Source organism: Beta vulgaris, chromosome 5 (genome assembly GCF_026745355.1).
Source record: "Beta vulgaris subsp. vulgaris cultivar EL10 chromosome 5, EL10.2, whole genome shotgun sequence".
Classification (NCBI taxonomy): Eukaryota; Viridiplantae; Streptophyta; class Magnoliopsida; order Caryophyllales; family Amaranthaceae; genus Beta; species Beta vulgaris.
Window position 1 is genome coordinate 16,358,049 of NC_079206.1, and position 13,403 is coordinate 16,371,451.

At 35.3% G+C, this 13,403-nt stretch overlaps 1 protein-coding gene and 1 long non-coding RNA gene across 2 annotated transcripts; both read left to right on the forward strand.

Annotated features, from left to right (window-relative positions):
• The first annotated feature begins 8,098 nt into the window (after positions 1–8,098).
• On the forward strand, positions 8,099–9,925 carry LOC125497340 (uncharacterized). Its single transcript, XR_007273970.1, has 2 exons — positions 8,099–9,039; positions 9,143–9,925. It is a non-coding gene; the product is annotated as an uncharacterized LOC125497340 (long non-coding RNA).
• An 831-nt stretch (positions 9,926–10,756) lies between these two features.
• Positions 10,757–11,581, forward strand: LOC130591684 (uncharacterized). Its single transcript, XM_057395355.1, has 2 exons — positions 10,757–10,988; positions 11,070–11,581. Exons 1-2 carry the CDS (start codon positions 10,859–10,861, stop codon positions 11,309–11,311), a joined length of 372 nt encoding a protein of 123 aa, XP_057251338.1. The 5' UTR covers positions 10,757–10,858; the 3' UTR covers positions 11,312–11,581.
• Positions 11,582–13,403: the final 1,822 nt, after the last annotated feature.

Genomic DNA, 13,403 nt, shown 5'->3' on the forward strand with positions numbered 1-13,403 from the left:
GTATGAGTTGCTCAGAAAGGAAAAAGATTAGGTCGTTATTACTTTTCTAATTCAAACAACTAACATAATGTAACGCCCCGACTCCTAAGCATCGTTAATTTATTAATTAGCTCTTACTTAGCAGCGGAAGACTTAACTTAGTCGGTGCGTTACTGCCGTACTTTCCTTTTGGAAAATACAAGGCAACATAAGTTCGTTAAAGAACGTAACTTTATAAATATTAAACTTCATAACTAACTTAGAAATGCGTAAATAACTAGGTGAAACATAATTAAGGTTCATAAACTAATGTTCTCAAGCTTAGAATACATATTAATAAGAGTCTGCATAATTTAAGTAGTAATTATTCCTCACTGCTACGCCATTCCGTCATCCCCGTCATTACCTAAAACAGAAAAGCAAAACGTCATGAGCCGAGGCCCGTAACATACTACTCTAACATCGTAAATTCATTTCAATTCATTTTAGTTGCAAACAGGGAGGAGAGAGAATAGAGTAAAAAATTTTCATAAACATTTTATGTAAACATAAATTCATTATTATCTTCATATCATAATCATCATCATAATTATCTTATTGGTAACTTGGCGAGTATAACATACAGGGACGTCTCCCATCATCATCATCATCATCATAATCATAGGGCAATAGCCACCAGCAGGGACATCGTCCCTAACCAGAAGGTGGCACAAAGCCATGCATAGTGCGGTGCCACCAGGGACAATTGCCCCTAACCAGAAGGTGGCGTTTCCGCCATAGAATAGAACGGTACGTGCACGACCAACATAACATCGTACTGCCAAGAACCATCTTTCACTTTTGTTTATCATGTTCCATTTCTTTTTATTTATACATTATACTTCACAATCATCATGGAAATCATATTCTTTAATCTTTCGCAATTCATCATAAATTACGTAACGTCATGAAATATCATGTTTATAAAAAGTATTTCATATCCCGCAATCCATAAAAGCATACATTTAACATAAACATTATAAATATCAACATAAAACAGATATTTAGAAAGGGAATGCGGGTGTTAGCAGTAGACGTTACCTCAAATAATCCTGCTTAGTAACTTTGATTGCCGGGGGAGGCTTGTAATATCCCTTTTTCCCTAATCTAACCAATAATTGATAACGAGACGATTAATATTGTAACTTCCCTCATTTGTCATCATTATAGTTATAAGGTTGACTCGTTAACCATATTAATAGTTGGACTATGTATATTCGTTTATTTAGTAAACTTTATAAGTGCCATCTTATCACTTAAATAATAATTATTATTACATTAGCTTTTATAAAATAAAACTTGTCATTTTTAAATATTAATAAATTAAGGTTAATAATATGAACTTAATAAAATAAAGGATAAGACTACTTAGTATTATATTTGCTAAACTTGTTTCATCCAACTTGCCAATTAATTAAGCTAAGTCATATTACTTGATTTTACATTTAACATTGTAGTAAACTAGTAACTAGTTGTAATTTTATGTAAATATTCCAATAATATTAATGGGTAGTCAATAGGTATAGTATCACATTTATAAACTTACGTGAATTGTTTTTAGTAAAATATGGTTAGGTACATTAGGCCAAAATCACTAATCAAGTTCAATTATTAAATGAGCCTACATACTATAACTCATACAAACAGAAGATAAAAAAGAAAGGAATAAAAAGGAAACAGAAGGTATGTTCCATATACCTTGCGGCAAAAAAAAAGGGGAAAGAGGAGCAGCTGCGTGTCGCCGGAGAGGGAGGATGCGGCAGTGAGCTTGAGGGTGGTTCGTCGGATTCGTCGGAGTGAAGATGGAGTTGGTTCCGGTGGAGGCGCGTCGGCATAGGTGGGTCGAGAAGAGAGAGAATAGTGCTGCGAGTGGGTGTAGCGAAAGAAGAAGGGGGAGTGCGTGAGGGTGGGTCGATGGTGGTCGGCGGAAGTGTTTGGTGGCTAGGAGGCTGGCTGCTGCGTGACTATCGTGGTACACGAAGACGCAGCAGGTGGTGGTGTTGCGGTGGAGCTCGCCCAAAACAGAGGAGGAAACAAAGCAGTGAGTTTATTTTGTGGAATTTTTGGTTAACAAAGTTCTGATTTTTGCTTGTGGTTCAATGGAATTATCAACCGGTATTTATAGAAATTTATGGGAAACTATGCTCCTATTGTTGATCAGTTTATCATGTGAAAAATATGAATTTGGGGTCAAGATACATTAATGGAAGAAGGTTGAGAATTCAAAGTTTGGGGGCTTCTTCCCGGATTTTATGAGATATTGTAGCAACTTTATTGACTAATGGAGAAGATTTCTGACATGAGCGTTGTAGTATTGAATTGAAGTGTTTGATTTCATGTGTGAACACTTCAAAAAAATTTGCCAGAGAAAGAAAATGGAAAGAAAATGGAGGAAGGAAGAAGATGGGCTAGAGTTAGACTCATAGGGGCATTTTTGTAATTTCTAGTTTTGCTTAAGTATATAATTGTTCTATTGTCCACAAGTTAGATTAAATAAAGGAAACTTAAAATAGCTTATTATGCATTTTAATATCTATAAATCTTGTTTTTGTTAGTTTGAAATATTTATAATTAATCCGACAATTAGTATTACTTAAATACGGGAGATTACACATAACTACCCACCTAAACTAATTAAATGTAAGTAAAGGTTGAACCTTAAGGATCGGGGTCTCATCAAGGTAAAACGTGACCAAATATATTGCAATTGGTGACATTGAGTTTGGTTATGAATTCGCGTATAATTTTCAAAGTATCTGCTTCGATTTGTATAATAATTCCTCCGTTTTACAATAAGTGAAACATAGAGAAAGTGGGGAGTTACCAAGGAATTTAGAGAGAGAAAGTTGCTTGGGACCAAAATAAAGTAGAGTGAAGAAGTATTGAAGTTGTGGTCCCTTTTTTTTTTTACCTTTTGGTGGTATATTTGTAATGAGAGTGAACTTTTTTTATTTTACCATTTGGAGCTTGGTTTCACTCATTGCGATTATTCCAAATAAGGAAAGTTTTTCACTTATTGTGAAACAGATGAATCAATTTCTAAGCAGACCAGTGCAAAGTTGCAGACTTTAATTTTGCTTCTTGATACCGTATATTCAACAGTAGGAGTGATTCCATTATAATCTTTTTCATCCTCAATAATCATGTTATACAATATTATACATGCTTTCATGATATCTCCAATTCACTTATATTCCATAAACGTACCAGGTTGCAAACAATCCCATCTCTTTTGGAGCACCAAAAATGCCCGTTCTATATCATTCCTTGCACCTCCTTGATATTGAGAAAATAATTTCCTTTTCTCGGATAGCATATTCACTCGAGGGATGGATTTGACGAAAACTGGCCACTCAGGAATCAGGATAAATACCATCTGCAAAATATCCTAGATTATACATGTTTCCATTTATAGTGTATTCGATTTATGGGGCCTCGACCTTCAAGTAACTCATCGAATATCGGGGATCGATCTAGTATATTAATGTCATTGTTAGAACCTACAACACTAAATTATGCATGCCAAATCCATAAATTAGAAGAAGCAACAGCTTCCAATACCATATATAGTTGGTACACCTTGATGAGCTCCAGTATATTGACCTTGCCATGCTGTAGGAAATTTATCCTATTGCCAATGCATACAATCAATGCTACCTAGAATAATTGGGAATTCGCGAGCTTCCCCTATTTGAAGCAAACGTTGGATGTCATCCACAATTGGCCTTCTCAAGTATTCAGGTTCAAATATCTCGATGACACACTCACATAATTTCTTTAAGCGTGGTATCAATGTATATTTCTACCAATGTACACATATTCATCTTCAATGTCACCAGCCACTCCATAAGCGAACAATTGAATGGCAGCAACACATTTTTGAAGTGGAATGAGAGAGCTTGCCAATGGCATTAACTTTTTGTATAAAATAATCAGAATGATTTTTGAAAGCATTGATGATGTGAAGGAATAACTCTTTTCTCATCTTGAACCTTCTGCCATGCGTTGTATATTGGGTTGCTTGAGAAATAATCATTTCATATGCGCTCGTGCCTTTTTCTTCACGTTTTCTTTCCGTGTAACATCACTTTTTTATTATTTTTCTATTATTTGAAGGTGGTGTATCTTGAATGACATCATTTAGGATAGTATCTACGCATCCAGGGAAGTGTCATTAGGGATGGCAGTGTAGCGGGTCAAGTAGGAGACTTATCCCATCCTTGCCCAAGTGGGGTGGAATGGTTCTAGGTTTGGTAGGGATGGGGATCAAAATCGTACCGCAATGGTGAAGCGAGTGTGGATGTTTTGTTATACCATTTAGGGATGTTATGTTTATTTATATACTTATATTATTAATATTTTATCTTACAAAATATATATGTGTGAGTATGACGCAGGTACAAAATGGGTGCGGGTACCAATGCGAGTAGGGGGATGGGGATGAAGTGGGTACAACGCGGGTGCGAGTACCCATGCGGGTGGTGGGGCGAGGTGGGGATGACTTTCAATATGTACTTGGTGGGGGTGGGGATGGGTTTGGAGCCCCCCCCCCCCCCCCCCCCGCAATGGGTGGTAGGTCGAGGATGGCGATGGAAATTTTATACGGGTGCGAGGGTGGAGGTTCCATCCTCCACACCCGTCCCGCCCATTTTTCATCCCTAAGTGTCACCTCCTATGTATGAATCACATATTCGAATATACAACAAATCAATAAATATGGTAAGGGGGTTGCAGTTTGACATTCTCGTTTTTTTAAAGTGTTGGAGACTTTTGTAGGTGTTTGTGCTTGAGAATTTAAGCTCTTCAGTGGGATAAATATATAGAGCTGGTGAAACATAATTCATTGCACTTGATTCACATAATTCAATAACTAGTTCAACAATGTACTGATCTTTGGTACAATAATTCACATAAGATAGTGCACTAATTCAAAACATAGTGTAGTAATAGCTAACAAAGTTACTGAAAAGAAAGAGGTGAGTAGACTAGAGCTATGCAACAATCAATATAAAGTAACAAGTAATGCATCGATATGGACATGGAGTTCAAAACTCATTATTATAGGTGCAATCAGTTCACCATTATTATTATTATTATTATTATTATTATTATTATTATTATTATTATTATTATTATTATTATTATTATTATTATTATTATTATTATTATTATTATTAGTATCATTATTATTATTATTATTATTATTATTATTATTAGAGGGAAAATTCCTCAGGTACCCCTGAGGTTTGGCGTAATTCCCAAATTACCCCCCACATTTGGGGAATTCCTCAGATACCCCTGAGGTTTGTGTTTGTGCTCAAGATACCTTTACTATGGATGGAAACCTAACGCCGTTAGGTTTTCCTCTCCTTCCCCCACCCCCACCACCTCCCCTTCCCCTACCCCCGCAGCCCCCTTCCCCCACCCTCCCACCACCCCAGCAGCCCCCTCCACCACCCCTCGCAGCCTGCCCCCCTCCCTTACCCCGTCGCGAGAACCCCACCCTTCCCCCACCCCACCCCACCCCGTCCAAATCGACGCCTAGAACCCTGTCGAAATCGACCCCACCCCTTCCCCACCCATTCAAAATCGATGCCAGTTCAGTTTGGTTAATGAGCAGTGGCGAAATCAATCTTCTTTAGACAGAGATTTACGATTTGGGAAAAACAGAGGAGAGAGAGATTGCAAAAATGGGGGCTGCGGCTGGCAGGGAGTGGGGGGATGCGGCTGGCAGGGGTGGGGGGCTGCGGGGGTGGGGGAGGGGTGGGGAAAGGGGGGGGGGGGGTTGGGTGGTTAGGGCTTTAGAGTGGGTTGGGAGGAGAGAGAAAGCTTCCATGTTCATCAATGGAGGATGATGGGTGGAGAAGGAGAGGAAAACCTAACGGCGTTAGGTTTCCATCCATAGTAAGGGTATCTTGAGCACAAACACAAACCTCAGGGGTATCTGAGGAATTCCCCAAATGTGGGGGGTAATTTGGGAATTACGCCAAACTTCAGGGGTACCTGAGGAATTTTCCCTTATTATTATTATTATTATTATTATTATTATTATTATTATTATTATTATTATTATTATTATTATTTAACCTTTTATTATTGTTTCTAGTGTTACTAATAATTATTAATGTAAATAAACCAAATCAATAATAGACAAAACTACGAATAACCATTAATATTAAATGTAGATGAAGTTCATGAAATAAAAACACTTAGCTTAAACATAATTGAAATAAAAAACACTTAACTTAAATATAGTTGATATAAAATCACTTAACTTGAACATAGTTACAACAAACTAGTATAACATAAACGAATGTTAATGAGAACATTCAAATATTTATGCTAGCTTAAATCACCCTAATCATCAAAAGTCCATCCATATTTGTTTGCAAGTGCTTGCGAATTTTTCTCATGAATTTTCCTTTGCAAGGAAGTCATTTTGGTGACATCAGTACAAAGTAGTTAATTATCAAGCTCTTGCTCTTTTAAATTTGCTGTACGACTTGCTAATTCTTTGCAATTGATATAACTTCATTATAATCACTTTGAATGCTTTTTCCCTTCCTTTGAGAAGCTAATAGTTTCTTTGCAGCTTGTTTCAGATCCCCATCGGTCTTGGTTCATTAACTTCATCGGAACCCCCAACATACCCTTCGCTTGCTGTGTAGTTGCCTGATTCGGAAAATTTGCTCTTTTCCAATGACTCATTGTCGTCGCGTTTCTTACACTTGTTTTTTTGTTCATAATTAAACTTATCTTCATCACACAAAATACTCCACACATGATTGTACTGGAACTTTGACTGACAAAGACTTTAGTAGAATGCACGTGCCTCTAAGATCTTCAAAACTTCATTTAACCCACTCCTCTGTTCATATATGGCACAACAACCTGCAAACTTTCCAATAAGAGACGCATTAATTGACCACCAATGTTATTCATAGGGTTTAACCTCTCTTCCAACTTAGCCTTCTTCTCTATTTTCATTGATGAAAGCACAAATTTTTCCTCTGTACACATCTGCTCTTTCTGCATTGCCATTGACTTCATCTTTATTAGTATTAATCCAGGCAACACCAAAAAGTATTTCATCTTCTATTGTCCAAGCTAACGCCTTTTTTCTCTTTTGTTGGACTTTTCCGACGTGTTGTAGTACGAGTAGGTTTTCATGTGGTTGTAGTGACATCAACATTTTCAACCTCTTCCATGCCCACATTATCTTAGCATGGTTGTCGGAATTAGATCCAGTACTAATGGGTGTAAATGGAGGTTGATCCATATTATCACTTGTGGGATTATATTGGTAATTTGGAGTTTGGAGAAATTGGGTAAAATTTTGTTGAGCTATATTTCCTATATTATTTGGACTAGGAAAAATCATATTTTGGATTTGGAAAGTTTGGTTTTGGTTTTGCCGACCTAAAGCAGAATAATATTGGGGATTATTTTGCAAGAAGCTCATAAGAGAATTCAGATCAAAATTTTGATTTGGATCCATTATAAATAATATAGATGGATATATTTTTTTGGAGAGGGAAAATGATTATAGATCAGATGATAGATATGGTAGAGTATAAAAAAATTAGAAACAAGATATTGGTTGTGTTTGGCAATGAGAGGTTTGAGGTGTTTTTAGAGTTTTGGACCCCAAATAGAGTTTTTGACTGGTCAAAACTCTATTTGGGGTGTTTGGTAAAATGGCTGATTTGATAGAGTATTGGGGTCAAAACTCTAATTTCAAAAAAGCTGGAAAACCCAACGTTTTGGACAGAGGTTTGAAATTTACATTGCAATATGACATATTTACCCATAAAACACCTCATTTCTTTTCTCACTCTTAACTCTTAACCCTAAAAATACCACTGCCTCATTTTCCCTTATCTCTCCTTACTTCCCTCTTATCAGACCTGAAAGAGCTTGGTGAATTCTTGAGGTATCTTCAAAGAGGTTAGTGAATTTTTGCTAATTATTTGTTATTTTTGTATTGATTTTCGGGTTTTCTCTGTTTACTGATCTTCAAAATAGTCACTTTTTCATCTGATTAATGTCTAATTTACACTTTGGTGGATTATGAGTTTTCTTAATGGGAGAATAATTATCAGGAAATTTGGTGGATTATGAGTTGTTTTTGTGAGTTTAACTTTGTTGCATTGGGCGATTTTTAAAATAATAGCATTTGGAATAAGAACATTTGAGTTCCTGAATGAGAAAAAAAATGTAGAAGAGGGTTGATTTGGCTCTCCCAATAATAAACGCCACCAAAAGAAGAGAGAGAATGGATGTATTGGGGTTAGTTACCAGTGTTTGTGGTAAGATTCTGCTTCATTAACCATTTAAGCTTAACACAAACAATAATGACAATGGTTTCCCCCCTAAATGTTCATATAAGAAATGTTCATATAAGAAATGGTTGTGTTTGCTATTTGCTGCTAGTATGCTGCCATTTGCTATTTGTCTTTCTAATTTATCATATTAACTTCCCTCCATAGTCTGCTAATATTTGTTATTTACCTAATCAATCTTAATTTATTGATTGCTTAATTTAGATACCAATCATTCTTAGTTTTTATGATTGTGGTTGTTTGCATTTGTTGTCTATAAAAAAGGAAGACATTTTAATTATTTAAAATATTTCTTTTATTAATGATAGAAGATGACCTCAAACAATAAGAGGGACAATGAGGAAGGTGAGACTTCGGTGAAAGACTTGGGTCGGGCTAGTTGGTCTAAGGAAACTTTACTCATATTCTGTGATTTGTGTATCCAATATGCCGAAAGGAGTAAGGGGAAACGAGGTGCAACAATTTCACAGAGAATGCCATGGAAAGTGCTTGAAGTGGAGTTTAGTAAAAAAAAACTAATTTAGCATATGACAAGAACAAACTGAAAAACAAGTGGGATTGGATGAGAAATCGTTGGAGCCTTTGGAGAGCACTTAAAGGGAAAGAAACTGGGTTAGGTTGGGATCATTAAAAGGGTACAATAAGTGCTAGTGAAGAGTGGTGGCAGAAAAAAATTGAGGTCAGCTTATACATATACCCAATTTATCACTTACATTATCAAAATAAATTAATTTAACTACCTAGGTTGATTATTATCTAATTTCATTCATCTCTTTTTATAGGAAAATGTGCATTTTAGAGCTTTTCAATGTGAAGGTATTGAGCCCGAACTTGAGTACAAGATGGAACAACTCTTTGGAAGTTCGGTTGCTCAAGGGGGGCTAAAGTTTACTCATGTTCAACGCCCAAAAGAATTAGTTTATATCCCTTAAATGACACATATCCATTCTTCACCCCTTGATGCTACCAATGTCGGTAATGTAATGGTTGACAACGAAGATGTAATGAGTGACAATGGTGATTTAAATCATAACGAAACTAACATGGAATGGCAGGAAGTTTGGAATGATTCAACTCCACTTCCTTCCCCTTCTCCACAATCAATTGAACACGTAGTTAAAGGAAGTAAAAGATGTTTTGAGAATGATGTTGCAGAGAGTTCAAAGAGGTTTCGGACTGAATCTGGTAGTCAAAAGGGAGTGGCTGGACTCCTAATGGAAAAATTGGATGCAATATGGTGAAAGTTGTGACTGAGAGGAACACTAAGGAGATGGAATTGATGAGTGTTGAAGCACAAACGCTTGCTGAATCCTCTCATACACTTGCTGGTTCATTGGCAAAACTAGTGTCTATGCCTGATCTCAAACCAGGAAGTCCAGAATTCTTTTTTGCTTGCACTATGATCGAAGACCCCCAAAAGAGGATACTACTCAATGGCATGCCTGATGATAACTTAAGGCTTCAGTGGATAAAATATTTGTATGAAAAGGATAAGTGAAAAATGTATCGACTTTAACTATTAAGACTTGTTCTATCTAGTTTGGTTATCTATCTTTTTTACTGCACCCCCTTTTGGATAGTAATATTAGGTGCTTTTGTATGACAGGAACATGTAAGTAGCATAGGCTTTGCAATTTTGTTCATATATGGAGCCTTTTAAAATTACTAATATGAATATGTGGTTAGTGCTTATATTACAGTTTGGTAGTTATGAATGTAATATGAACATGTATTTTATTTTTGCTACATTACCAGTAATCTTGATAGTAATTTATACACTTGCTAAGGTATTTGCAGGTATGATTTTGCATGGTATACGAAATCGAATGCGGAAAAGGCGTAGAAATAATGCATTTTGGGATTATGTGGCATCTATATTAGGTTATGCCAGCCTTTATTATGTTAAATACATACACAAGGAGCCATGTATGACATCGTTGCAAACAGGAGAAAAATGGATGCATGAAATATTAAATGGTCATGAAAAACGTTGTTTCAACATGTTTAGAATGACATCATGCACATTTCAACAATTATGCATGGATTTAGAAAATAATCATGGATTATCTCCTTCGGGTAGGATGTCAACTTTAGGGAAAGTGGGTATTTTTGTTTACATTCTTAGTAAATGAGCCTCAAATCGAGATGCACAAGAGCGATTTCAACATTCTGGTGAAACTGTGAGCAGCATTTTTAAACAAGTTATGGATGCCATGGAAGGTCTATCAAGAGATTTACTAAGACCGAGAGATCCCAAGTTTTCAAAAATCCCTTCATACATTGAGGATGATGCTCGATATATGCCACATTTCAAGGTATGTATTTGAATCATTTTTTCTATGTTTACATGTATTATTGGATTTCATATTAATGTCACTTAGCTTATTTCATATTAGGATTGCATTGGAGCCATTTATGGTACTCATATAGATGTTATAGTTACCGAGGAGGATCGATTACGATATAGAGGAAGGACAGGGACACCCACTCTAAATATTATGGCGGCGTGTGACTTTGACTTGCTTTTTACTTATGTGCTTACTGGTTGGGAAGGATCGGCTCACGATTCTAGAATTTTTCTTGATACTATTGGCAACGAAAGTCTCAATTTCCCAAAACCTCCTCTTGGTAATTGATATTTACTCTGCTTAGTCATCTTGATTTTTTATTATTCCATTTTAATTATTATTCTTACTTTTTCCATGTTAGGCAAATATTACTTGGTAGACAAAGGATATCTGGAAAGAGAAGGATATCTAACTCCATACCACAAGACAAGGTATCATCAATCTGAATTTCGTGGTGCAAATCCAAGAGGGCCTCGAGAAATTTTCAATCGTGCACATTCTTCCTTAAGGAGTTGTATTGAGAGGGAATTTGACATTTTAAAGGCACGATGGAAAATATTGGGAAAATGCCAAAGTATTCGTCACAAGATCAAAATAGGATAATCTGTGCTGCATTTGCATTGCACAATTACATACGATTAAGCAAAGTTTCCGATCCGGCATTCAAGATCATAGATGAGGATCCCACTTTTATTCCACCCGAAGCATCTCGAGATGTTGATGGTAGTTCTATGCAAGAAGCTCAACGTCTAAGTACTAATGAAATGACAAAAGTTCGTGATGACATTACTACTAGTTTGTTGAGAAGTAGAAGACGACAACGTACTTCTTAAACATATGTAACAACTATTAATGGCCTATTTTTTTTTAAAAAAAAAAACTATTAAGGGCCTACAAGTAGTCTTATTGTTACATAAATCTATCTATTTATACTAGTTCTACAAATTCGTATGAAGTATATGCTATGTACTGTTTGTGTAAGTTATATAAATGTGTTTGTGTAATGACTTTTTTAAGGATCAAAATATGATTTAGTGGTACTATGGATATTACTTAAGGGAGTATTACCTTAGACATATGTAGAAATGAAGGTATATGCTAACATGTTTTTAACAAATAGTAATAATAATTTTTTAAAAAATTTTTATTAAGGATTTCTAGTTATATTATATAGGTGGTGTGTGGTGGGGTGGGTTATAAAGGGAATGAAAGATAAAAGATAAAAGATAAACTAATAATAATAATAAAGACCAATGGTTATAATTGTCATTTTACATCATAAAATACTTATCAGCTTTTATCAAACAGCTAAGTGTTACCAAACACATTTATATAAACAACAGTCAAATCCGCAGTCAAATCTACTGAATAAAAAAGTTAAAACTCTAACAGCAAACTCTAAAATATAACAGCTAAACTCTAAACTCTATTTGCCAAACAGAGCCATTATTTATAGAAGACACACAAAATATTAATAGAAGAAACAAGGTATTACCGTTGAAAATAGTAAATTGCAATTTAAACAAAAAAAAAACATGTGGTATGTTCCGTTGCAAAAGTGAGTCTTATGTTTAGTCTTGAAATTGAAAAATTAGCTAAAGACTCCCTCCAATTTGTTAATACAATATCCCCGAGTCTTGTAAAGACTAGCGCTCAAGAATCAATCTAAGACCGCGATATTCACATCCTGAACTAACTAAGCCAAGTTAAGAATGGATATAAAACTCAAGTCAATATGTTTTAACAAGCAAAGCATGCCAATCAATCATTTATTAAGGTCATCCATCTAAAAACAAGCTATTAAGAGACATCAAAAAAAGTTAACGAGTGATGAATATCACTTCATCTAAATCACCAACATCAATATTATTGAATTTAACATGCACAAATTTCAAGCATATTAATCCAAGTACATTCTAACACATGAGAAAATGATAGAAATATGATTGGGCGTAAACCACTCCTAACTAAGAAAATTATTGACTACTAGTTGCAAGGAATATATACAAATGTAATTAATTAAATTAGAAAAAACCAATATCATAAATAAAAGTAGAGCAAAACAATACTAACACAAATCAAAGAAGCAAGAAAATCTAGAAAAGATGAAAGTGAAACTAAAAAAAAGATGAAGATTTATTATAAACTAGACTACTAAACATGAAAATTAAGTATGAAGAAAGAAACTAGAATATGAGAATAATAAACTAAAAATGCACAAAAATAATGAGAAAGAAAGGAATAAGAAACTTACTTAAAAAACTCGAATTTCAAGGATATTGTCACTTTTTTTTATTGATTTTAATCATCCCAAATAAACCTCTTGAGTCAAGTTTTCGCTCTCTTAAATTAATAGAAAGTAACTAAGGTTCTCATTTTTGTCTCCTATGTAGAAATGGGGTAAAAGGGTCTTTATACTCCTCTCTAATTACATGATTATAAATGAAAATGACCCAAAAATAAATCGTAATGCATAACAGACATGCAAACACAGAAAACCCAGGGCAGAGTAGACGAGGTCGGGCAGGAAAATCGTCGTCTTCAAGATGAAAATCTAGCATGCAAAGCCCGAGGCAAGAGAATGGGTCGGACACGTTTGTGCTCGAGCAAGCACTTTTCTTTTGTCTTCCATGCCCAAGTCAGTGAGAAATCGGGCGGGTGCGTGCACATGTGATATGTCATAGTTGTACATAGT